Below are 26,819 nucleotides of genomic sequence, written 5' to 3' on the forward strand. Positions count from 1 at the left end.
TGATTTGCTTAGTGATCTTGGCAGTCTGTGTTTCCCTCCGTGTGAAGGGAATTATATTTTTTACAGCTAAATGTTTGTGAAAGTTATTTTTGTTAGATGGGAGCGCTCTTTAGAAGCGTGTTGCTTAGATTAGTGTTCAGAATAATACAGTGACTGTATCTGAAGAATTTACACAAGGGGATGGACATTTTTCAAGGTGAGAGCTATCAGCTCATGCACTTACAGTCTCTACTTACCCGTATGCTTTAAACTCTCAGCCTGTGTCGAACAGCCTTCAAAAACCTCTTAATGCTGAGTTGAAACCCAGTGCTATACTGTCCTGGAGCACTTCAGTCTTCTGAATTTGAGTTGGCTGGACTGGTAGCATGTCCCCTTTCAAACCATTAGCCCGCTGTGTTCAAGGGGTCTCATGGTCATCTTCGCGGGAAGTCATACTGGGGAGTAGAACAGCATTTGTGAAATTGCCTATAGCTCTTGAATAGCTGGGCCCTGGGGTTTCTCATCCTGCCCCAGAGCCTGGCAGAAGTGCTCGTTTCTCTGCCCATGGCACCTGTAACCTCTGAGCATGGGACTGAAGCTTCCTCGGCCGTCTTTCGCTGTCCTAAGTTGGTGGTTACTTTATTTGTCTTTAGACCTGCTGCGTGGTGGTAGGTCAAAGGAGCGCAAGGTTGTGGAATGCTTGCTTCCTGAATTCTTAACATGAGATTTGTTACCTCTGAATTAAAGTGAACTGACTGAGACAGGCTTATTTTAGTGAGTGGGAATTCGACTGGAAAATAATTGACTTTTTGGTATTGTAACAGCTGAAGAAAGTAATGCCTGGCTCGCACACTGTCTTTCTTTAGAACAGAAATGTTGTGACTACTCAGTTTTATAAATAGAAATGCTCAAGTTAAATCTTGTCAGTGCAGAATTTGAACACGTACAACTTAAGTTTACCTGCTGTCCTTCTGATGCTGTGATTGTCACAGGGAAAATGGCGTTTAAATGCAGCAACTATTGATTTGATTTCCAAGAAGTAGCTTGAGCTTTTACTTTAATTTCTGTGTTGACGTGTTGGCCGTTGGAAACTAACATCGTACTCTGATGTGTCTATTCTTAGCAGGATGTTATCATTTGAAGCCCCATATTATTGTTTGAAGGCTTGAAATGTTTGCTTTTCTGGAATTTGGTTCTTGCCTTACAGAGTTTCTGTGTCTCAGGGTTTAAAAAGAGGTGCAGCAGGACCTGCAGAGAAAGGAGACAAGGAGGTACAGAACTAAAGCTGGGGGACTTGTCTGATAAATTTACTTGCTGACCTTTGGCAATGAGTTGCTGCCTCAGTTTCCCTGTGTCTAACAAGATGCTGATGATGCCTACTTCAAAGATACTGTCAGGATTAATTAATGCTTGCAAAGGCCTTTGAAGATGAAAAAGCAGGCGTTGAAATATGAAAAGCTTCCATGCCCCAGGTAGATGTTCTGTGTACTGTCTTGAGTTTGACTTTTTCAGAATCTCTTGAGCACTTACAAATATTTTGGAGGTTTTATTTCAGTTGGACCATGGTCGTGAACGCTTTTGGGAGACACTGAGTGGTATAGCTATACTTGCAGAAGTTAGTTACTCGCACGTTCCCTCATAGAAAGAAAGATGATATCCCACGGCCTCAGCATTATATACCAGTTAGAAGAATATAGGTGGCAGGTGTATCCTGCAAATGGTGCCACTGCAGCATTTTCTGCTTATTTTTCCCCAGGGCAAGTTTCTGTCCTTTCCAGCGTTTGATAAAACAGTCCACTGATGAGCCTTGTATCAAATGATTTAAAATAATTGCAGTACTGTGTTCGTGAGCCTACAGGTAGCCTGAAACAGATTGGAGGAGCAGTGCTCTCTATGCTTTCCATGGAAGTTGAATGCCTGTGGTGTTTAAAATCTTAATTTCTTGTAAAACCTGTCGGTTTGGTAGGTGATGTGCAAGTAGGTGTGCAGGGCAAAAAAAAAAAAAAAAAGGTTTTCAGATTCTCACACCGTCTCCAGGGTGGCGTCTCCTCTTCTTCTTCATTGGTTTTGCCAATGGCATAGCAATCGCATCCTTTATAAGTACTGCATTAGTTTAACATGCTGTAATGAATTGTTAGTGAATTATGGGATAACTTGGTCTGGTTTTGTTCACTCAAGAGGAATTTGAGGAAGACTTTGGAGCGCTGTCAATATTTCAGTGGTTTAGGTTGTGGTGCTGCTGCAGAATGGATAGGTTGGCAGCCTGGGTAGAGGCAGGATTTGGGCTTCGATCTGCATCCCCTGCGTTTGCTTGTGAAGCATGCTAGATTCAAGGGCAAGGTTTTTTGCGTGTCAGTTTGAGCCGTGTTAGACACAACAGTTGGTAAGAGCTTGAGGTTAGTTCTGTGGTAAGAACAAGCTGTGAAGTTTTAAGTGTTATGCATAAGGAGCCTAAACTTTTCTGTTTTAATTCAAGTTTCCCTGGATATGCAGCGGAGTTGACAGAAATAGATAAAAAGCTCCATTGAAAGACTCCCGTGCACAAATAGTTGGGTGTGAGGAGGTCTAAGCCAGGCCAGCCAAAGTGCTTCTCTTAAGAGCACGAAGGTTTAAGTGGCTTCTTTCCTGCAGTTAACAAGAAGCGTATCAAGAGTTTAGGCTGGATATTTGGCTGCTTTGATTGTAAAAGATCTGCCAGTGCTGCGTTTGAAGCTGAAGTGGGCTGTTGAGGCAGCTTGGGAGGTGTGGCGTAAGCAGGACGCCTGAAAATTTTCCTTTCTTCTGGAAACATCATCTTGCTAACCTAAGACGGAACAGCCTGCAGAATCCGCATCATTAAAAACCCTCCCTGTCAGCAGATGACTAGATTAAAATTACAGCTTTGGAGGAAAATTTGTGTTCCCGCTTACAAGCGAGTTGTGACGTCTCTGTGAGGCCAAGCGGCGTGTGGGCTTCTGACAGCGGGAAGCGCTTTTTGTGGCTCGGAGGTGTGGCTTCCTAGCCAGGCTTCCAGGCTCATCCCGGCTCAGTGAGTCAATCGCTTTAAACACGGCTCCCGATTTAGTGCTAGGTCGAACTGCATCTGGCACTGCTGTAGCAGTACTTACCTATAAAAATAGAAGGGCCTAATTTGCTAGCAATGTTGGATGTGGGAGTGAAGGGAGCAAAACGTCCTTGGAATTGCAAGAATTTTTTGAGAAGTCGGTTCTTGGAGGACTAGAAATTGGTCGTGACTAATAGTGGGGATGATGCAACGCGTTCCCTATTTCGTGACCTTTTTGTGTCCACGGAAAATGGGATCTTCAGTGTGGCATTTCTGAGGGTTTCTCTGTCCCCTTTCACTTATGCATTAATATGATGTTTTGAAACTGAAGGAGAGGTCAGAGACTCGTAACAGGGAAAGGCAGGTGCTGCCTATTAGCTCGGAGCATTTTAAAATCCCGGGAGAAACTGCTCACGGATATAGCTAATTCTATTATGGCATGTAGGTGAAAATAAAATGTCATACTTGATCAAGACATCTACTATTGTGTGTTGTTGGCCACCAGACAGAACTCTTTAAAGTTACTTTTTTCACTGCATGCTCAAGGAGTTGAGGTAATAGATCTGGAACGAGAAGACTTTCTAAATCTGTCATGTGTAACAGATTGACATAATAGGAAAAAAATTTATTTATTTATTTATTTAAAGATGCCTTCAGCGCAGTGTTGGGAATCATAACGTAGGATAGCAGGGATAAAGCGCTGCTGTGGTCAGGGTTTAGGGAGGAAGCAGGATTACTTAGTAAGGTAACTGTTTGAAGGGGTAGTTAACTGATGGTGCTAAGGCATAAATAAATGAGGATTTCTTTGGTTAACTAATAGGAGAGCTTCTGAACTAATAAGGTAGTTGAAATAACGTTTGCAGCAACATTTACCACTAGACTTCACAAGAGCAAACGTGTCTTATAAGGGTTTTGGCTTAGAGAAGCTGTATTAGGTTGTTGAGTCACTGAACTTTTCTTTCCATCAAGGAGTGTATGTGACCGTGCATGCGGGTAACTGGCTTCACATATGGTGAACTGCATAAATGCATGGAATTCTGATAATTTATTGCCAAAACGGCAGATATTTCCATAGCACGCGACGACTAGCAGCCTGCATTTATCCTAATTACTTTTCCTTTTGGATGCCTGCCTGCCTTTCGTGTGAGACCATTTCCTGCTGTCTAGGATGGCTGTGCTGAATTTGAGAAGTAGCGATCAGAAAGGTAGCGGAGGCAAATATGGAACGGCTTATTTAGAATAGTTGATGAGACAAAATCATTGTGTATTCTGTTGTTGCCGCTTTTGCCAGCTTATCGGAAGAAACCCCTTGTTTCTGGGGAGGGGGTAGCAGGGATTAAGTGATACCTAATGATTTTCCAGCGTGTTGTGCATTCTCTGCTTCCTTGACCATAGAAGATCTCTGCTGGGTATTCCACAGATCTGCAATGACTTGGTTTGTTGTCTGGCAAGCTCACGATCTGGGGTGGATAGGGTGTGAATTCCTACCCAGAGTTTCCTCGGAGTGAACTATTCTATTTAGGGAGTTCCTTCACCATGCTTTCCTTGTGCCTTGTTCTCCAACCCTCACCCCTTCTGTTGGCTTACCCTTTTTGCTAAAATCCAAACAGTTTCTTGGTGTAGTTATTTCATAACCTTTTTCCGGTTACTGCTTTGTATGTTTCTATACCATCTTCTCCTCCCGAACAAAGATTTTCTGCTGAAGCTGTAAGTGGGGCGCTGCCCTTGGCGATCTGAATCCTCTTGGTAAGTGCTCCCTCTGTCTGGACAGAGCTTTCCTCATCACGCTCAGGGAGCTCCACGCACCCAGCAGCAGTCTCTATAATGAGGTTGTAGGTCTTGCCTCGGACGACTGCACCAGACCAGTTACAGCAGTTAAGCTTTTCAGTCTTCGTCACTGTATGAAAATGACAGTATTGCGAAAGAGAAGCTGATGTATGGTAGGTTTTGAAACAGGGTGAAAGGAGGACTTAAGTTTTAGGAATTGGGGATTCTGTGTAAGCGGCGGGGGGGTGGGGGGGGAGGAATCGCTTATTTTCCTTTCTCGTTTGTGACGAATGAATGACCTGAGCTTTGGAGTGGTGGCAAGTCTGTGGAAACCCTTGGTTTGTTTTTCGTGAAGGTATTAGGAGTTGGTTTCCCTCATTGTCTAGTTACGATGGAGCGCGAACAAAATCTTGTGAGCAAGTTGGGAAGTGCTGTGCTTGTGTTTAGAATGTGTTGGTTTTCTTCTGCTTACGCTGACAGGCATAGAAAGATAAGGATACCAGTCTCTCTTGCTCTTCAGTTGTTGTGAATATTACCTTACGTCAGCCCTGTCCATGCAGCCATACACCAAAGCAATTGCCAGATGTTTTAAGTTGTGATTTTACCGCCTGTGTTGGCCTAGTGGCTATAAAGCGGATATGTTACTGAAGAGAAAAACTTGAGTCGTCAAGTAGTCAGTTAAAAGATTTGGGGTTTTGTTTGTGCTTTTTTTTGGTTTGTTGTTTTGGTTTTTAGTTGCTTTTTCTTCAGAGTTGGTTTGAACTTGGCCTGGCAACAAATGCAGGTGGCTGGAGGGGTGGGAGGTGACGGGAACTCCCTGAGCCGCAAAAGCTTCTCGCTCCCACTGGGAGGCAATTATTTTATTTAAGATTTGAATCTGGTATCCTTGCTTAGGGTGAAATGCAAATGACTGGGTGCATGTTAGAAGTGTCCTGTAACAGAATGTATGGAAGCCATATGTTACCTCTTACTGCTTCTGGCTCTTGGTTGCGTTTGGTAGCTGACTGCCTTAGTATTGTTCTGGTGTCTGCGTGAACGGCCGTGGCCTATTGAGGTGTATCATCCCGCTATCCCTGTATAGTCCAGCCGAGTGCTTCTTTACGAGGGTTAGAAAACAGGATCACTCCGGAGGCCGACGGGAGGGGGAGGATGCTGCTGCTCCTTTGTAGCAAGGGGGAGTCAGAGTAGGACCGGGACCATGTAAATGTCTAACCAGCCGGACTTGTGGGATCTGTTCAATACGCAAAGATGCGCCTGCAAGGATGTTGTTACCCGCTCAAAAGAATTTGGGGAACTCGTTATTTATCTCCAGTTTCAGGACGTTTTCTTCATCCGTTGCTCTTGTTCGGGTCTAAACTGAGACTTAATGTAACTGTTAGGCAGTTTTGTCACATGCTTGGCAAACGACGCGTTCTTGATCACCTGTCATGATGTGTTTTGGAAAGAACAATTTTTGTTGCGTTGTTAGGTGCCCATTGTGTCTCTGCTAGAGCTGTTGGCATTCAGGATTGTAGAGATGAGTCATCTTCGTTAATTTTCTGTTGATGGCTGTAGTGTGGTGTGGTGGGGAAAATGAGGCACAGCATTAAGTTTCTTAGAGTGTTTTTGTGTGACAGCGTAGCTATGCTAGCATTGCCCCAAAGATTAGCTACAACCCTTGTGTGTTCAAACACGCAGTTTATATATTTAGTGAGCTGGGGAGAACCCTTATGCCCCACTAACAAAAAACTCTGTTTGGTCCTGTAGGGCGATGGTGAAAAATTGGCAAAGTCTTTTATATAAAGAAATGAGAACTGGATAATATTTGTAATGAAAATTCTGCTGTCTGGGTTTCACACCTTTCCACTTTCTTTCATTGGAATGCAGAGCTCAGTTTTCTTTTCTGACAGAAATCTTTTCTCAGCTCATACACTAAAACATGCACAAATACTGGTTCATTTGACGCTTTTCCTGCAAATATTTAATTTACCTGTCATGTTTCTGCCATGTTAGGGGTTAATGTGCCATCCAGGCGCGCTGCCATCTTCTAAAATTCAAATGTCTGAACTTTTTTTCTAAGTCAGTCCATGTTTTTCAAACAAAATTATAGGTAAGAAAATTATCTATATGGAAGTTGTAAAAGTTGTCATCCTTATTTCTTGCCTAACTGGTGGACTGAAAGGTCTGTGAAACCGGGGGGGGAAATGACATAGAAAGTTTGTGGAAAATGTGGAATGGTATCAGTCTTCAGCTAAAGTGTTGGTGTATTTCTGAGCAACTGTATTTTAAAAACTAAGTTGCTAAACCATGCCAGATACTGGAAAAGTTATTTTATGTTGGTAGCTAAGAGGATATTCTGAATCAGCTAGGCCTGCAGCAAGTACGCTTTCCTTAATCACAGTAGCTTGTTTTTGAGGAATTAATAGTAACTACTTAACACATCATACCTGATGTGAAAAGACAGGGGTCTGAACAGGCTGTCCCTACCTTCTCGTTACACTTACGCAGGTGTGATGGCATTTCATGTCTCATGAAGGTGGGTGTTAGAAAAAGAACATGGGTTTTTCTGTTAAATAAATAGTATCTTTAATTACCATGACAAGCTTCATGATTGTTCAGAGTAAAGAAGGTTTCTATGTGGCTGGGCTGCTGTCCTTGATATGTGGCTGTCCACGTTCTGGGGAAGGACATCTTTTTGCTCTCGTCTTGCCCATGATCCAGTTTGCTGAGAGAGGGAAGGGAGTCTGAGCGTTCCCGGTTGTCCGGCTGGCTTAACAGTAGGGTGAGCAGATGAGAAGGAGGGTAGTGGAGAACCATTTAATTGTTTAAAACAACAAGTCAAAGCGCCTGTTACTTTTGCATCCCAGTTTTTGTTAAATATCCTTTTTCAACATGGAAATATGGGAGCGGGGAAAGTATTTAATGTTAATCTTGTGCTTATGTGTGACTCGTCCGCTCCTTTCTTTTTCCCTTCTCTTCCCACAAGTTCTCTAAATGTTTCCTCTCCCTTTCGCAGTGGTAGTCGCTCTTCCAAAACCTTCAAACCAAAGAAGAATATTCCAGAGGGGTCTCACCAGTACGAGCTGCTAAAACATGCCGAAGCCACACTTGGAAGCGGTAATCTCCGGATGGCTGTTATGCTTCCAGAGGGCGAAGACTTAAATGAGTGGGTTGCAGTTAACAGTAAGTCGGCTAACCTTTTTTGTAAGGGAGGTGTTGAATGTGGTCTGACACTTGTGGGAGGACAGCTGTGTACTCCTTTCTAGAGGGGTAGGCTCTTCTGTCCTGCATGCACCACTCTGCTGCGGTTGGGAGAGGTGAATGTAGTATCATTTAGAGCTGACAGATGCAGAGCGTCTCACCGAGACAAAAACTCCTTAATCTCCTTGTGCCAAAAGATATGTTCCTGTTAACAAAATAATTCTTGTTGTTAGTGGTTAAAGTCTGAGCACTTGATCACAAACAAGTGCTGAAGTAGAAATGTCACTGTTGTTTTAAGAAAGTAGCCTGTCAGTGCCATCTTAATATGTTTCATGTAGCTCTTCTTCAGCTAGAGTTGTTACCCAGTGGTGTAGTCAAGCCTCTACAGGCTAAGCATAAAACCTTAATTTAGTTAAGTGTGAGGGCCAGGTCTAGAAGATGCTAAAGGCTACGGTCACGTATATGGCCTGGCTTTCCTTTTGCCTGTAACAAACCCAGAGATGGATCTTTGCAATTTTCCGAAAGTTAGTTCCTTCCTTTTGTTTCTACCAAGTTGTGAGCCTTTGCTCTGGTAAGTCTCTGATGTCATTATTTTAACTTCCTCTAAAGCTGTTAGTCCTAACTCTCTCCTTTCATGCTAGGTCAGGCCAAACAATGATGCACAAATTAGTGTTTTCTGATTGCTTGACCATGTTTCCTCCTCCTTCCTCTCCCTGCTGTATGAATTTGCTGCCTCCCTTCTGCTCTTAAAGAATGGATTAACCCAAGTCCTGTCGTGCTCCGTAGCCCGTGCGGAGTTTCGGCTGCCACAAACTCTGTGCCCTGTCTGGGTGTTTCCTCATCTTTGGTGTCTTTCGGCTTGGCGTGCTTCCGTGATAGTACAGTATTGATGTGCACACATGGCACAGTCTCTGCGGCGCGGTATAAATTATGCTCAAGATAAATGTCTTGTAATTGTTTATGTGGTTCTGTCCATTTCTTCCTGCTCTTTGACATGTTTGGGAAGTGAAACTGTCATAGTGACTTCAACCTTCTGGTTCTTAATTAGCCACACAGTGCTCTGGTATATGACTTGCCACTGCTTCCAGGGAACGTTGAAATTGCTGACACCATTCTTGATGAAAGTTTATTCACACTGTATTGCAAAACTGTCTAGAAAAAAAGCCAGCCCATGTTTATGAGTAAGCATTACTAAAGATGCTTTATATATTGCTGGCATCCTTCCCTTCTGGTGGTTCCTCCACTCCATGTCTCTTCTTTCCTGTGCGACAGCGGTGTTTTTCCCTTCCCAAATGACTTAACTGCTAAATTAGCTGGGTGGCAAAAGGCAGCGAAGCACTTGACAAAAGAGTGGGAGCTGCCTTTTGTCAACAGCTGCATTCTGTAATGAAATGGTCCTCTCCCATGCCTCCTGCAGCGAAGTGGGGTTTTAATGTTTTAATTTTTTTGTCTAGAAGTGATTAACTGATTACGTGCTCCCTTCATTTACAGCATCCCTCTACCACACCTAGTACCAGTTAATGGTAGCTGTGAGCCCCTTCTGTTGACGTGTGATTTTGTCATGGGTTTTGCCCTTCACAATAGTGAGAGCACAGGAACAAAAGTCCTCTGCTCTTCGACTACCTGCTCGACTCTTAGCCTTACTGATGTCTCGTGGTAATGAGTTGATGTACATGTAGATTTTTCAAATACGTTCTGAAAATAAAAAAAGGTGAGAAGTGTATGATCAGTTTGTTTGAGTTTCATTTGAAATCTCCTTGATTTGAAAATACTAAAAAATAATTTCAGAGGTAGATCTTGCCCATATCTTTGTAATAGAACACCGACGGTGTGTACTTCTTTGAGTAGAAAAGCACTTGGAAAAAATCGCCTAAGCCCTCGAAACTTAAGAACAATGAGTAAAAAGAGGAAATGAAAAAATGCAGAGATGCTGTACAGCTCTGCACATGTCGGAAAGGAGGTTCTTGTGTTTTTCTTGTTTGTCACACGCTGCTGGCTTTGGTGGATGGGTGGTGTGTCCCACGGCCTTTTGAGACTTGCAAGTGCGGGATTCACAATAGTCGCTCATCTTGTCGAAGTCTGTGGGGGTTTTCTGAACATGCTTGCCTCGAAGCAGACATGGGACTGTGGTTTGCACTGGGAGCAGGGAATGGAAACTTAATTAACAGTTCTTGTGTACACTTAAGAAACAAGGGCTATTATAACCGCTTCTTGCTGCCTTTGGTGTTAACTGCCTCCTCCCCCGGCCCAAGCAAGCTTTGGGAGTCCTCCTGGTCCTCTGGAACTTTTTTAACAACCTTTCCCAATGTTGCTTTGGTGTTTTCCGCTTTTGCTGTGCGGGGAGAAGATTTTGTTGCTGGAGATGAGCTGTGCTAGGTGCGTGCCGTACCAGTTTTGATTTGCTTCCCTTTTTTGATACCTGGGAAGTTGCATGACACAGTTGTAGCTTGTATCCTGCATCTGCTGAACAGTAGCTGTAACTCGCTGCCATGATGTTCGTGTGGTCTTTGATGTTTATTCTCTGGTAAAATCAGTGAGGGGCGCTGCAGTATTTAACCCTCCCTTTCCTTCAGCCATCAGTTACTTTCACAGTATGTGGTCTCTGCTAGTGCTTATGTTTAGGATGTCAATCTCCATTTCATTACAGCGAAACTCTGTATCTCTGTAACAGAGTTAAGCGAGGAACACCAAGTGATATGCTGGCTTCTCTTTCGCATGGCACCGGATTAAGAGGAGTGTGGTGTTGGTGTTAATTCTACAGTGTCCTGCAGATTGGTTGTATTCTTTGGTGTAAACTTGCCAACTAGAGAGAGCTGTTACTCATTAGATGACACATAGTACATCTTCAAAAGCAATAACAATAAAGTTTTTTCACAAAAAATATTCCAGGACCCTCTTCAGCATCGTGCGCTTTACAGGTAAGGCTATAGGAAGCCTGTGTTGCCGTTACGCTGCAGAGTGTTAATTGATGGTTTAAATGTTTTACAGCTGTCGACTTCTTCAACCAGATCAATATGCTTTATGGAACCATTACGGACTTCTGCACAGAGGAGAGCTGCCCTGTGATGTCTGCTGGCCCAAAGTAAGATTATTTTTTACACATTGTTGAGAGTGTGCAATTTTTGAGATGATTTTGCATTTGAAAACTTGAGACTAGCTCAGTTGGGTGCCAAAGATAAGGTAACTTCTGTGGGTGGAAAGGATGTCTTCTCTTGTTACCTGTGGAGGGAAAAAAAATTTCAACCTTTGTTAAGGGAGTGGGGAATGGAAAGGTGGGTTTTCGGGGTGTGGTTTTGTTTGTTTGTGGGGTTTTGTTTGTTTTTTTTCCTTCTTCTTTAGCCAGGGAAGTTAAACTGATTATCAAAACTATTTTTTTCCTTTTTTTTTTCCTGAAATGTTAACGAGGGCTTCTTTAAGATTTGAAGTTTTGGTATGCAAGCGTTCAATTAGGGCTTACCAAAATCTTTCTTTTAGGTGTTTGACTAGGTATTGTAGAAATAAGCTTGGCTCCAGTTTTTAGTAGTCGGTATAAGAATCCCCTACCCTGTCTCTCAGTTAAGTTTCACTTCTTGGGTTCTTGCTTATGCTTTTGTACAGACATCCAACGTTTGTGGTTTTTCTTGCTTTCCAGCTGCTTAGTGTCTTCCAAAGAGGAAAATACCTGTCAGGGAGGGCACTGCCTCCTTTTAAATTACTGTAAAATCTTAAATAAATCAATTTCTAACAGTCCTCTCCTCCACTTCCTCCTCCTTTATGACAATTGTTGTTGTTGTCAGAAGCCAGTAGTTGCCAGCCTGTGCGGTGGAGAGCTGAGGACGTGCAAAAGGGTGCTGCTGGGAGGGCAAGGCAGAGAGGGCAGGAGCTCTGCGAGGCGAAAGCAGCCAGACGGACCAAGAAAAGATTTGGCACTAGGTTCTTAAACTAAAAATGGATGCTGCTGAATGCCAGAACCAGTGTGGCCAGGCAGACCTGCCGCTGCACAGCGGGGAGGGGTGAAAATACAAAAGGAATAGAAGTTTACCAGTATGCAAAAGAACTTTGGGATAAGCTTGTGCAATAACATAGCCCATTGTCTGCTTTGTGCTTTGGCATGCAGAACAGACTCTTGTTTATTAAATAAGAGCATGAAAATATTTTTGCTTTATTGTTTGTCTGCTGAGAAGCAGGAGATGCATTCTGCCAAGGTTTTCATTAGGTGATCTTGTCCCTAGGATTTGTAGAGCGTTCCCCAAACCCTGCGGTCCCCACCTGTGCTCAGGGATGGGTTTTGTGAAAGGATCAGAAGCGTGTGTGCACGTGAGGGGCCGAGGCCAGGCAGGCAGGGGAGGGGGTGATTTGTGAAGCTGGTGATCAGCAGCGCAGCATATACAGTGTTTTTTAGTTTGAGTGGGTGTGGCTTTCTTTCACTTCAAAGGTGGTCTGCAAAGTTCTTTTCAGGGAAGTACTGCTGGAAAACCTGTCAGTGTGAAAGCACTGACATTTACGGATTTTTTTTGTTTCTTACCTCTGTTTCCTGTTCTCTTTTGGCTCAAGCTCGTATTGGTTGAAGAGGCATTGAGTCTTAGGTGCTCGTTGGTGCTTCTAGGCTGAAGGTTGCTGTCTGCTCACATCCGTGGCTGAGCTACCGCCAGTATTGCATCCTCATCTCTTTCAGACAGAAGAGTATGAGTTAGCTGAAACAACTTACGTAAGGTCATTTGAAACAGGTTAGGCAGCCGTAGCATGACTAGCTGGAGAGAACCAAAAGCAGCAAGCACTCTACGGCTTGAAAGTCTGATTTTTGCATGCCCACTGGAGAAGTGCTTATGGTCGATACATTAAAGAAGGGTTGTAAGGTGCTGGTGCATACGTAGGTAGCTGTTTAGAACTGATCATGGCTCAGTCACAATTTTTATAGCATAACTGACAAACTTGTAGCAGTCTGTGGAAAAATTAAATCAGACCTCTTAAGTGAGAGGGTAACCAGAGCAGAAGCATGATGTTTCCTGTGTCCACTGCCTGGTACTGGTGTTTTGTAACCCTTTAAAGCCCTTCTAAAAGAAAAAATAAAACAAGACCCTTGGCAAAGACTGGCCACCTAGGTTCGTGTCTGTTTTTTTGTGTTTTATTTTTGATACACGGAGGGTTATCTTCGCTAAAGGGCTACCTTTAAGCAAATGCTTGAGGCTGTACGGCTACTTCTCCGGCCCGCTGGTTCTTTTTGATAGTGATCTTAACAGAAGGGCTTAGCTGAGGCAGCTAAACTTTGTGTGCTGTGGGATCACTTTCATTTCTTCTGGACTTGTCTTTGTTGGAAGGATTGCTGACTTAGCTTTTATCAGGGTGTTAGTGCATTGTGTAAGTTAAGGATTGACGTAAAGATCAAGAACAGATCTCCCTCTCCTGCTGTACAGCTCATGGTCTAACAATTTGAAAAAAGTACTGGTTTAATTTGTTCCAAAACATACGATTACTCAAGGTAGTGTTCCATTCCTTTCACTTCAGCGAAGACCAACCGTTTCTTACCCAAGCAAACCCTAGTTGGTTGTCACTTCTTGCTATTTTTATATCACCATCAGTGCAACGGGCATGATAATTAGTTAAGAACCTGCATAGAAGTAATATGTTTGTTAACCGGCACTGGGTGAGGGGAATTTTCTTTATTTTCCTCCCTGGTTTTAAGTCTTCAATAAGAACACGAAGGAGGGAGATGGCTGCTGCGTTCTTCAAAGCTGGATGTCTGAACTGGGGCTCTAAAATCCATGTTTTAGGCACATGTGTGTGAGTGCACTAAGCTCACTCCTAATGGCGGCGATATCCTTCTGATTTTCCTGAGGTTTGTTGGTCCACGGTGCTTCTGTCTTCATATGTTCAAATCAGAATAGCTGGGCGCTCCGAAGCGGACAGCTCCCGTAAATCCTTCGTGGCTGTGATACGGTGTAATTGAATGCTTACATGCTGCCTTCTGCCCCGTGTTTCTGCAGCAAAAAAAGGAATAAAACATGTAATCAGGTCCTTAAAATACCCTGTGTCTCTTAGCAATATCAATCCTTTTGCCTTTTTGTGACGTTCCACTCTGCACCTGTATCACTTGATCACTGAGGGACAAAACAGAGTAAGTATTTTTTAACAGTCTCGATGTAGTACGGTTTTGCTGAGGTGTAGACATGATAGGTCCAAATAAATGTGCGAGAATCTTCTAAAAGGCATTACTGAGCCACTGCATTTTATTGCTGTTGGACAAGGTAACAGCTTTAATTTTAGTCCAGCTGGGGTTTTTTGTTTGTTTGTTTGGGCTTTGTTTTTGTGGGTGGTTTTTTTTTTTAGGCCACGTACATGTAATGGCACAGTAGAGGAGCTGGTCCTATGGTTGTTTGTGCTTAGGGATATTTTCTAGTGTGAGAAGCATAGTTGGGTTTTCTGTTTATAGATCGCAAATAACCTGTGTTTTTCAGTATGAGAGAATTCTACCAGAGTCGTTAGGGATTCTTAGCTTTTCCCCTGCGCTTGCTGAGGTGAACTGTATACTTGTTGCTCTATCCTTCACATATTGGTTTGCTCTTACAAACCTCTACTAAACTGTAGAGGTTTCTAAAAATGTATTTTATGTAGAGGAACTGCCTATGACGATAAGGTTAATCTGTTTCTATCACCAGAGCTGTAGGTGTTTGCTCACAAGCTTGAGCTAGAAATGTGGTTTTACCCTTTATTTCCTGTGGCAGTTCAAATGTTTCTAATACGTGGGAATTCTTTGTGTGTGTTAGGCTTTCTTTTCTGTTTAAGAAGTTGGGCTAGGATTCTTGATTTCTTTTCAGTCATGTAATTAATCTTGTAGGAAGAGTTCGTGTTCCCCTCCCTTGTGAACCCCAAGCCTAGGAACAACCGTGAACATCATGCCTACTGCGTGGAGAATGGGGTGTTTGCCGGAATACTTTTCAGATTCTCTGTATGACTTCATTTTTGTCAGGACATACCTGCTGTTTCTTAAGAGCTGTGTTACTTAACGGGTCATTTGATGGCATTCCTTCCTCTACAAAATGCAGAATTAACCCATAGTGTTGGGGGGTGGGGAGGGAGAGAGGCTTCTTATGGTGGATATAGGTTATTTGGGAGAGATTTTTAGCACGGAATTTAGTTTACTGTCTTACTCTGTCTCCAGACTGAACCTGGCACCTCAGCTAAGTGCTGATACTTGTCCTATGTTAATACCACTGAAATCTCAGTATTAGGGTAATACGGGGCGGTGAGGAACATTGATTTTTCAGAAATCCAGACATGTGGTCCATTCAGCGTGTATGGAATTTTTGCATGTGTTTTGAGATAGAATTTTAAAATGCTTTCAGACCCTCTGATTTGTTGCCGTTATAAAAATGGGATCTTTTTATACCATTGGGAGCAGCACGCTTGTAAAATTTGTTTATTGTGAAAATGTTCTCCCAGTTACTGTTCTGACAAAACTGAATTTGTTAAACAAAATTAGAAGCCAGATTTATCAGATACAGTTAAGCTTTGCATAAAATGACGTGTACGATCTTTAAAATAGAAGACCTTCTCCAGTGTCCGCACAATACTAATTGGAGATAGCAGGGGGAAGTGTGAACAGCGGTGGTTGCAGCCCAAACTTTGTGGTGTGCTGCAACTGTACTAAGAAATAGCAATCAAAGTGAGCTCGCTATCCTCCACAAAAAGAAGTGGTATTAACCATTAATAACACCTCTTCTAATTCTTTTAATAAGAACTGAGATAAAAGTTGTAGACGAAACGGGTATGTTTCCTGTAAAAGCATGACTGAGCTGACAGCACTATCCTTGTATGTTTTGTTTTGTTAGTTTGTTTTAATTTTATATTTTTAAAAGAGGAGTGTTGCAGCTGGTCTGAATCATTGTTCATTGGTTTCTCTGGGAGGATTTCAGAGCTGCAGAGCTCAGCAGTGCTTTTCGCTTCTGGCTTGGCAGCAGGCTTGCCCCACGGCTAGCCGTTCTGCAGCAGTGCTGCTTGGCTGAGCAAGGCTGGCTGATTTAAAACCGACGTGGGAGATGATCCTGTGTTCGGATGTAAAAGAGAGGGCTATGCACGGCTCTGTGGTGATGAGGAGAAACGGCTCAGACGTTATGGGTTGGCAAGGAATATTAAGATACGTGCATTTGTACTCAGCGAGACATAGGAAGAAACACTGTGGTTCACTTGAAAGCTGGTATTGTCAGACTTCCAGTGTTAAATGTGTTTGGTATTTTTTTTAAGCTATATGTTCCCAAGATTAGCCGTCTTCTCTGGAAGATGAGAAGTCTGGACTTGTGTCAATTGTGTTGCCCAAGCCAGTCAAAATATCTGTCCCATTCTAACTTCATGAGGACTTGTTTCTGCCTGGTTGTGCATGTAAATGGATGCTCTTTAATACTTTTTTCCATGGCTTTTTAAATTCCTGAAGTTAAAATGGTAACTGTAAAATGAATGATGCTGGAATCCACTCATTAAATGTGCCACTTAAAAGATGTCAACATGACTAGCTCTGTGAAGAGAAAAGGATAAAAGCAGCACACATTTTACTGTTCCGTAGTCATGTCCGTGGTTTATAACGGCGTGGTATCACCTTATCTACAGATGGAAAAATTAAGCTAAAAGACTGTTACTGGCCTGCAGCTATCAAGTGGGTCACCAGTATAACTGGAAACCAAGATTTTTCTTAATCTTGGTGCGCTGCATGTTAGCACTAGACCTTCAGATATGAACCTTTTCTAAGGAGTACTATTTAGTCTAGAAGCTTTCCTGTAACTGTTAGCTGGCAGGCGCTTAATACCAGCTTCCAGTTTTGTAATCGTATTCTGTGGCGTTAACCTACCTCCGAATCTATTCCGTGTCTCTAATACAATCATATTTGGGATCTCTGGCAAGAGCCCATGTGGTTTGGTCTTCAGTTATGCAAAATCTATAAGAATATTTTCAAATGTAAAGTAATTCTATAAATTTTAGGGGTCTAATGTCTCTGGCTGGCAGGTGCTGCACATGTTGAGCATTGCCACTCGCTTTGCAGTTCTTCTCTACCGGTGGAGGTGATGGGAAGCCCATTGCTAGGGCTGACTGGGTGAAACTTCACATTAGAAATCAGTCGGGTGCCTTCATCGATTTGAGCCCTGGAGCTTAGCTTTTATTACCGCGAGGATCTCTTGTAACTTTTTGATGTTTCACTTGAACAGGCTGTAACGTTTTTCTTTTTTGGTGTGTGTGTGTGGAAGCTTTAAGAAAGAATAAGTAGCAGTTGGCCTTTCAGGGTTTGGAAACCTACTCCTGCAGCACCTTTTGATGTGCAGGGATGCAGGTTTGACCGTAGGCTGCCACGTGCATTTTGGCAGGAGCGTTGCAGCCGAGGATGAATGAGTTGTGCTGTAAAGGATGAAGTTCTTGAAGGCCTTCACAGACTGCAGAAGAGAGTCCAGCTGAAGCAGGATTGCAGTGGGGAGATTGGGTACAGAGCAGCCGCAGATGTCTCGGGAACATTTGGACCTTAGTTTCAAGGAAGGGCTGTGGGAGGGTGTGGGAGTACGGGGAGCGGAGCAGGAAGAGCAACCTTCTAGGCCTTGATACGAATGATTCACTTGTGTTAAGAAATGTCTTGTTGTTGTCGTCCCAACCCAGGTATGAGTACCACTGGGCAGATGGGACAAACATAAAGAAACCAATTAAGTGCTCTGCACCAAAGTACATTGATTACCTGATGACTTGGGTCCAGGATCAGCTGGATGATGAAACGCTATTTCCTTCTAAAATAGGTAAAGTAAATAAGTAAAACTGAACAATGTATTTGGGTTACAGTTGTACAGGAATATTTAAGTCTTACAGCATTAAAAAGTCTCCTAAATGACTGATGAGTAGGGCAACTCTAAAAGGTTACATTACATATATAAAGGCACTTTTATCTCTTAAGATAAAATTTATGTGGTAGTACGTGAACTCTGATCCATGTGTCAATATTCCTAATGAACATCTATCACAATTCTGAATGCTGGAAGTACTGTTTCTATTTAATAACTGACTGTGTTGAGCAAATCTGATGTTTTTTCGTTTTGAACAGTGGGTTGTTTCCTTAGAAATAAGGCAGAGGGTCTCGAAACCTTGTAACCAGTAGTTGGTACAAACTGGCAGCTTTTTGGTGCGGGAAAGGTGTTTGGTCCTCGTGAGGAACGTCTCTGAGGCCTTACCTCCAAAGAAGCTGAATTGCATCTTTGATCTCAAGTTAATAATTTTTTTTCTTTTCAAGTGAAGATGAAAGATGTATGTTTTTAAGAAGTTTCTTTCAGAAAAACGGGAGGAAAACAATGAACAGCCACCAGTTCGGAAACGATAACAAGAAGAAAACCCTGCTTCTAGAAGCACGAAGCTTGTTCGAAAGCTCCTAACTGGCACTTTTCCAGTACACCACTACTCATAGGCTCATGATCCATTGTGGAAAAAGGGAGAGAGATCTCTTAATTGCTTTTATTTTGTCAATAGTTTCTGAAGCATTTGACACATTCTCAATAAGCCTCTTCAGAGAAACAGGGCCACCTGGCAGAATCGGTGGCGTTTGTTTTTACTTGCAGTTAAGCAGATACGCAGAGAAGGCGTGTTAGTTTGGGAAGAAGTGACGAAAAGCTAAATCTTCCCTGCTCAGTAGATGTGAGCATGGTTTCTTCGCGTACTGCGGCATTTGTTTTAGTGTTTCAGGGTAGAGTACAGAGCTGGGGTAGAATTCCACTACTAACAGGAATGATATTAAATAGTTACAGTTAATATTACAGCTGTGTTCAAAAGGCTACATCGGGACTTGATCTGTCTTCAACTGCAGCATATACCTTGCTGAAGACTTTTTTTCTTTTAATAGGATGTATTTTTGAAAGGTAGCAATTGAGAAAGAGACTTAAAGGCCCCGATGGATAACCAACTAAATTCGAATTTCCCACGTGATGCAGCAGCCAATGAAGGAAATGTGATGTACATGTAAGCAGGGCAAGCTTAAGCAGGAGTATGAAAATTTTATTGCTAGGGTTTTAAAGCATTGGTGAGATCACGATTGGCCAACGGCATCCAGCTTGGGCCTCTGGCCTTCAGACAGGACTTCAGCGATTGGAAAGACTGCAGAAGAACTAAGCTGACTGGGAAAACCGCTACGTGATGAGAAGCTAGACAGGTTTAATCTTTTTAGATGGTTGATACATATCTTTTTTTAGCCTGCGGATGTCTCAGCTGAAGAGACGATTGCTCCCAGTAGCCAGCTGCTGTTTCTTAACCAATTTTAATAAAACTTGCGCACTGACAAAGATCTGCTGTTACAACTGATTTTACCTGTCCTGGGTCATTCTCACTGAAATGACTGAAAGGAGCATGTTTCAGAGTACTTAAGCAGGCAGTTAAGAAAGCAGTAGCCTCTGGCTAAGGGATGGTGATGAGCAGGATGGAAACAGGAGTCTTTTTGCTGGGCAGGAGACGGGTGGAAGAGCGCCTATTTCTGATTTCACTTTAGCCAAGAGAAGTGTAAAACTTGATGGCTGATACCAAAGGTGGCTGCAGTTAACCTACACAAAGGTATCTGGTGTCCCGTGGAGTACCCTGTGGCATCTGGGACACGTGCACAGAGCCATTGGTGAGACTCGGAGCCTGCAGGAGACTTCCCCTTTTCTGCTTTGGCAGTCAGGGGCCAGGCAGGCACTGAGAGGGCATCTACAAGTGCATTAGATACCGGTGTTTGGGTATCTGAATCCTACCAGAAGGGAGGAAGATTCTCGGTCAGAGAAGGCTCTCCAGGGAACTATACTGAGGCATAACAAGATTTAGTGGCTGGAAGCTGAGGCTAGGAAGGTTCAACACAGAAATGTACTCAGACCTGTCTTGGAGCAAGGTCATGAGCCACTGGTCTACTGAAGGGAGGGAAACCTCCCCTCTGGTCTTTCAGTGAGTTTGTTGCTGTGCTTCAGCCCAAGTACATTGTGTGATTTACAGACGGAATTGCTGAGTGACATGGAACAGCCCTTCTTGTGCAAGAGATCGGGCTGGGTTATAATGGCTTTCAAAATAGATGAACATGGCATGGGCATTTAAAAATAAGCCATCTGTTTTCTTACTTCTAGGTGTACCGTTCCCAAAGAATTTCATGTCAGTGGCAAAGACAATTTTAAAGCGTCTCTTCAGAGTTTATGCTCACATTTATCACCAGCACTTTGATCCAGTGATCCAGCTACAGGAAGAGGCACACCTTAACACTTCTTTCAAGCACTTTATATTTTTTGTTCAGGTAAGTGTGGCAGGAGCATTATGGTTACAATTATATTTTGGAAAAAGTAACGTATCAAAGTAATGCCCCTTCCGTTTCTTAACAGCTGGTGTGTTTGTAGGATAGTCAACACCTCCAGGATGCAAAAATAGTGTCTTACTCCTTTTTTATGTATATTTACTGCTAGAAGCTTTCAAGGAATAGAAAAGTTTTCAATGAAGTATTCGTTTGCTTCAAAATTGAATAACGAAAAGTGTTCCCTACCAAATAATTTAGCAGAACAGTAATTCCCAACAAAAGAAGGAGGGAGGAAGGCATCTCAAGCTAGACTGAAAAGACTCTGCTTGCTTCAAAGCTACATTTCCACCCCACCCCCCCCCTTACAAAAAAAGAGCATCATCTTAAGTTTCCTTCCTTTAAGTGGGGGGGAAAAAGCTTTAGGCAGTCGAACACTGTTATTCAGCTAATGGCAGACAGGCAGAAAATGCTGTAGTGGCTGAGCCTGGACTCTGAGAGCCTACAGCCAAATAACTTCTATCTGAATAAGACTTCTCACCTGAGCTGCACGTAGGAAACTCTGTATGTATGCCTTTCTCCTCATCCTTGTTACAGGAATTCAACCTTATTGATAGAAGAGAACTTGCACCACTTCAAGAACTGATTGAAAAACTCACCTCTAAGGACAGATAAAAGGAAGAGGATTTCTTCAAGTCACTTGTTTCTTTAAGCAAGCGTGTGGTATTTTTTTGTTCATTTGTTTTTTTTTTTTTTTAAAAAAAACAAAAACCAGTGCTGTTACTAATGACAGCCAAGATGTACTTTCTGTGCTTTTATTAGGGGAAATCTTTTATCTGTTAGTGACACATGGTAAATAGTTTTTTTTTTTTTTTTTTTTTTAATTGTTGGGATTCATTGTGGAATTTTAGCAGGTGCTGAGTGTTTATAAAGGAAACATGCTTGGTTGGGGGATTGACTCTGCTGGTGCATGGGTTCTTGTATTGTGTCAGTGGTAGCCCATTCTCATGAAGTCCCTAAAAGACTTGCTCACATTCTCTAAGTGCCTTGGCAGACTCATTTCTGAGGTGCAAAGCACATACAATACTGAACATTGCTGGAAACAGAAAATATGAACTAACACCCAGGACACTTACTGATACTTGTTTTAGAAAAAAATATATATATGCTTACACTAAAAAAAGCCATAACTTACTGAAATCAATGATCTCCAGCTTTTAATACAAATATTTGTCTTATTTTTTTAGAGATTAATATAGAGTTTTTCAAAACTAGATATTTCTTATAAAGAAAAGTGATGGTGAAGTTCTAGTCGCTAAAGCGAAACGGTGAAGGTGGTGTCAAAATCACGAAGAACCCATGCTTAGCAAGTAATTACATGTCTGTTGCCATTGGTTTTGGCTTCTTAGAGTTGCTTTTATTTTTTTAACAGGGAAGCATCAACTTGGGTCAGTCACTTCTGTTAAGTTTCCTAGCATTTGCCAAATGAACGGTTAGTTTGCACAAACACAGTTAGGGGGGAAAAAACTCAATATAAAATAAAAATGCACTGGGGTAATGCTAAGAAAAATCTGGCTTGAAAAATAACTAGCGAAGTGATGTTTGTAAGTTAGGAATAAAAAGCCCTGGGTCTGTGGAGGAGCTCTGGTGGCCAGTGTTTTCTGTGGTAGGAAACGTGCCTTGGAGGGAGTGTAATTTCATGGACCGCTTGGGATTTACGTTAGCATGATGGTGTTCTTCCCCATTTAAAATGGCAGCCCATCTGCAAGGAACTACAGCAGTTGGGAAAAGCAATAGGAACGTACCGGTGAATTTTTAGTGGTTTGTAATTTGGTAGGTGCATCTTCTGTTTCTGAAAAAAAACTAAGCAAGATGTGGCCTTCCCCCACCCGGGTTAGTGTCTGCCTCTCGAGGCTTGTGTTTCCTCAAACCAGAAATGACTCTCCCGCGAGAAGTTAACCTCTGGGGTGATCCACAGACGGTGACTTGGAAATTTCTGCTGCAACTGTATCAGTCAGGTTTCCCACTGCAGAAGCCCGTATGACTAGCGCTCTTGTTCGTTTATGGATCTTGTCAAAGCTGTTGTATTTTGGAGTCAAAGAAATCTGTATGAGGTTCTGCAGTCTGCTACCCCATGATATCACTAGTTGCCAAATACAGTCCAGTAGGTGGTTGATGTTGCCAGGCTTTGCTAGATTGCGACTCCGCAAAAACACCATTTTTAGACCAGAAAAACATGAAGACCTTAACGGACTGGTGTACGCTTGACTGACTCTGGAACCTCTAAAATCTACAGGTGAAGCCAAGGTCAGCATGCGACAGAGAAGTTAGGCTTACAATTTCGTGCGCCTTTGCTTGACGAAAAAGCTGAGTAAAGTGGAAAATACTGTGCAGCAGCCTGTAAAAGATGTAAGTGGCCATTAGTATAGCCAGGTAATAAACATATAAGCACAGTAATAAACACACATGCATTTGGGAGACTAGAATCACTACTTTTGAGGTAAAATGATGTCTTTCAGAAGCATTTGAAGGTTATTTTAAGAACTATGTTATCTTCAGTGGAGTTAAATTTCCTAGTCTGCGTAAACTGCTTCCTGGAGAAGCAATTTAATGTTTTGTTACCTCTTCTGTCTCTCCCGCTCATTCGTGATGTCTTTGCAGCTGCAGGATTGTTTTTAACCGAGTAGCATACCTGACATCTGATCTGGACGTGGCTACCTAAGCCTGGTTTGGGAGCAGTAGGATGGCAGTGCTAGCTTCGGGTGCAGGGTTGGAGGGCTCTCTTAGTTCAGGACTGAGTAACGCAGAAGACTACCGTCTCTGCAGAGTTACGGGAGTGGTCAGCGTCGACCTGACTACACAAAAGCAGCTTAACTCCCAAATTCGAACTGTGCTGTTTGAAACAGACTCCAGTCATGCAGGAAGCTGAATTTAAGAACGTGATCTTAGACACGCAGCCTTTTATGCATGCTTCTATCTGAGGAGTGTTTAATGACAGAAAATTTCCAGCTGCAGAGGCGTTTCCAGATGCAGTTTGATATGAAAAATCCTGTAAACTTTCCGATGAAAACCGCTTTGAGTTGAGTCAGTGGTGCTCAAGAGGCTGCATGCGCATGTTCACTGTGCTGATAACACTTACTGGAGAGGAACCTTTTAACCAGTGCTAGAGGTCATGTTACCACGTCGCAGCAAGACATGAGAGTGAGGATGGTAGAAGCGTGCTCCAAGGTGCTAAATAGGAGGTATCCTCCATTAGATTTAAAGCTGTCTCACTGGTTTGGTGTCATGTACCAGCAAGAAACTAAAAAGAAAAATACTTAGAAGTGAGGATTTGCTTGGAGTGATACCAGTGCAGTAGTTCTCATTTTTGGCATACTTCTGCTCTGGAAGGGTGTTTTCGGTTGGTTTGTTTTTTGGTTTTTTGTTTTTTGTTTTTTTTTTTTAAATAGCCAGTTCCAGAAATTCAGAGGCGTCTGCTGCAGTTCAGCCAATCAGAGTTAGAATGTATTATGTTAAAAAAAAAAAAAAAAGTTTTACGTGGATAGTGTATTTTTTGTATTTAGTATCTGGCAGTAGAAAACACTTTTACAGAATAGTTTCTAGGAATGTAATAAAAGCTTGGAGATCATGATTTGCCTGACAGCTGTATGAACACATTGTTTAATTATACAACACTTGAAAATAACAACATTAAAGATATGTATGCAGTGTTTGGGATTTAGTATCCCTATGCTGTTTATATTTGCAGCTTTTAATTGTTTTTTGCTTCAAAAAGGTGTGGGACCAGAAGTTGATGTGTGTTTACGCTCTTGAAGTAAGGGCACATTGAAATGCTAAAGAAAAGCTGCCCTGTTGTACAAATGGAATCTGGGTCGAGTGAATGTGTTTATAAAATAGTGCATTTGTTGGGGGGAAGGGGGAGGACACCCCCTCACCCCCCCCAAATAAAACCCGGAGAAACGAACGCTGAACAAACCCCGCGCTGCTCTAGGCCCACGTTACAGATGGATTCTGTTAGGTGTCACGGGCGCTTTGAGACAAAAACTTCCAGCTTTGTTGTCTTTGGGAGCGGAAGGTGTTGGTGGGGTTACACCAGGCTGGGCTGCCAGTGCTGGCTGAGGCCTTCCCGTGCGGTAGGGTCCTTAAATTCTATGGTTTGTGGTGTTTTTCAGCTGCCAGCCTGTTAGACCGTGTCAGTGATTTGGGTGGTAACTTCAGGAGGTCATCTACCTCGAGACGGGATGGGGCAAACTCTGCTAAGTTCATCAGGTTCAGCCACCGTTGCCAATGCTGACACTGTTGAGATGGTGTGGATACATTAAGTTTGCAGAAATAATTCTTCAAGTCAGGGATACAGGTTAATCATGCAAATAGAAAATAAAAATGCCACATTCTGCTGTTGCAGGTAGCTGAATGGTAGATGAAGGGAGAGAGCAGGTTTCAGGAGGCAGGTGGCCCGTCTGCAAGTATCAAGTTTCTTTTACTGCTTACTATGCAATGTAGAGCTTTGAACTTTTGCTTTTACTTTAAGATATAGAGGAGCACTGTCCTTATTCAGTATTTAGGAACTGAACACTCTCCCAGTCTCCCTGACACTCATGTAACAGGTAAGGATACCTATTTGCTGCTATGGACTTTACTTACCTTTCAGATTGTTCCTTTCCACCTCTTGCGCCTCCCCCGTCCCCCCCTTCCCCGAATCACCAGGCACAATTTTACTATAAACACATCCTTTTTGGATAGTTGTTCTTTTTCTTGCTACCCTTTCCCCCCTTCCTACCCGCCAGAGTGCTGTATTACTGTATATAAACCGCCCCTTTTAGTTGGACTATTTAAAAAGCTGCAGAACGAACGCAGGCTCCTTGCTTTTCTTTCACGAAAAGATTCCCCGTTACACTGAATTGTTTCCTTCACCGCTGATACCGGTTGTCTTTTTTTCCAAACTGCACTACTAAAACCACTAACACTTCTATGGATGCCTGTCGTCTTTTCCTGGGTATCTTCTCTTCTAAGATGAAACTACCATTGGTTATTTTAAGTATTAAACCTTTTTATTTTCCTGCTTTTCTTACAATTTCCTCTTGCCAGGTTAAGATTGCAGTCTAGGTAAATATCAAAGTACGTTTTCGTTTGAAGAACCAAGTCGCTAAATTGTTCATAGAGTATTGTATTTTTAGGGGAAATTAATTTTTATAGCCACTAAACTATACTCATTATTTTTGTACGTTTGCAACTTCTGACATTTTTCAGAGACATGTCATGGAGGGAACACTTATTTTCATGGCTGTTGTACTACTTCGGTATGCTGTGGTTGCGTTGCTTAGTACCTAGAGGCACATACCTTGATGTGCAGTGGGAGAGAGAAGAATGCAATAAAAGTGAATGAGGTTTCAATAAAAGGCCGTTTTTGAAGGCAAAAAAAAAAAAGAGATATTATGAAAGCAACCTTAACCTTTCCTCCTCCTTTGGAATCTTAAAATATATGGGAGAAAACGCGGTGTAAAATATAAAATGCAAGATGAGAACCCTTACTGTAAGCTATCTGTGCCAATATCGCTTCAGTTTGTAGTCACTGATATTTTAGTTTTAAACGAGAACAGCTTTTGATTAAAAAAGAAAAGTTGAATGTTTGAAAATCTGCAACTTGTTTATTTGAGAGTTGTAAATAATGTATACATATTGTTGTATGTGATGGGACAAAATATTTAAATTCTAGGTTTTTTTCAATAAGAAACTGAAGGCTGTTTATAAGAGAAAATAAATAGCTATGTTTGACCATGATTGTCTTCATTTCCTTCTTGAACTTGTTTCTAAATTATCTTCTACTTGTAGATAGACTTTCTTCTGTATATTGTACACATACGAACATTACACATACCAATTAGATTTTTGTAATCGCCTTGTCTGAACTTGTGAATATTTGTATTGCAGGCAGACACAATAGCAATAAAACAACCTGATACCCTTTTCATTTCCTTGTTTCATGACCTGAACGTACCCAGTACGGATGGAGCTCGGTGCGGGATGCCACATAACAAGTTTAGTATGGCATTACGTGCATCTCGGCGCCGATCCCGGGGTGGTTTTGAAAGCCGTGCTAGGAGGAGGGTGTCCTGCCGCAGCAGTAGCGCTCTGCTGTCTCAGGTCAACAGCTTCACACGAAGCACAGACTCCGTTTTTGGTTGCGTGCAGCAGCACCGGTGCCTTTTCTTTTTTCTTTCTTTCTTTCTTTCTCCTGAAAGCCTCCCGTGACCCTGACAGCTGCAGCGCTTCAGGTTTCCCGGCCCTCCCACGCGCCCGAGTTTCCCTCCGCCTGCCCTCCGCCTTCTCCGCTCACAGCCGTAGCTCCGGAGCACCCCGTCCCGTGGTAAGTCGTCTCTCGCGCGCACCTGGAAAGCGGTTTGTGCCACCGGGTTGAAAAGGCGGTTAAAAAAAAAACAAACCACCTTGCGTTCACTTCAGTCCCCACAAATGGCGGGTTTGGTGCGTGGTTGAGGGTCCGTGCAAAGAGCGTCTCGCCTCAGACGGCACGGGCAGCTCGCAGCCGTCGTACACGGTCTTGCACGAGAGCGCGTGTTGGCCACCACTGCCTCCCGGCCTCGCCCCCTTTCA

The 26,819-nt window shown here is 42.7% G+C and overlaps 2 protein-coding genes across 2 annotated transcripts in view; both read left to right on the forward strand.

Moving 5' to 3' along the window:
• MOB1B (MOB kinase activator 1B) overlaps positions 1-25,987 on the forward strand; it is a 41,827-nt gene extending 15,840 nt beyond the window's left edge. The window contains exons 2-6 of the mRNA XM_009324048.1: positions 7,755-7,951; positions 10,958-11,051; positions 17,582-17,715; positions 20,050-20,213; positions 20,805-25,987. Of these exons, the coding sequence (XP_009322323.1) occupies positions 7,755-7,951; positions 10,958-11,051; positions 17,582-17,715; positions 20,050-20,213; positions 20,805-20,882 (667 nt within the window). The 3' untranslated portion in view covers positions 20,883-25,987. The remainder of the gene's footprint in view (positions 1-7,754; positions 7,952-10,957; positions 11,052-17,581; positions 17,716-20,049; positions 20,214-20,804) is intronic.
• Positions 25,988-26,678: 691 nt separating this feature from the next.
• DCK (deoxycytidine kinase) overlaps positions 26,679-26,819 on the forward strand; it is an 11,020-nt gene continuing 10,879 nt past the window's right edge. The window contains exon 1 of the mRNA XM_009324049.1: positions 26,679-26,685. Coding sequence (XP_009322324.1) covers positions 26,679-26,685 — 7 coding nt within the window. The remainder of the gene's footprint in view (positions 26,686-26,819) is intronic.

This window comes from Pygoscelis adeliae, unplaced genomic scaffold, assembly GCF_000699105.1.
Source record: "Pygoscelis adeliae isolate BGI_AS28 unplaced genomic scaffold, ASM69910v1 Scaffold55, whole genome shotgun sequence".
In the NCBI taxonomy this organism is placed as follows: domain Eukaryota; kingdom Metazoa; phylum Chordata; class Aves; order Sphenisciformes; family Spheniscidae; genus Pygoscelis; species Pygoscelis adeliae.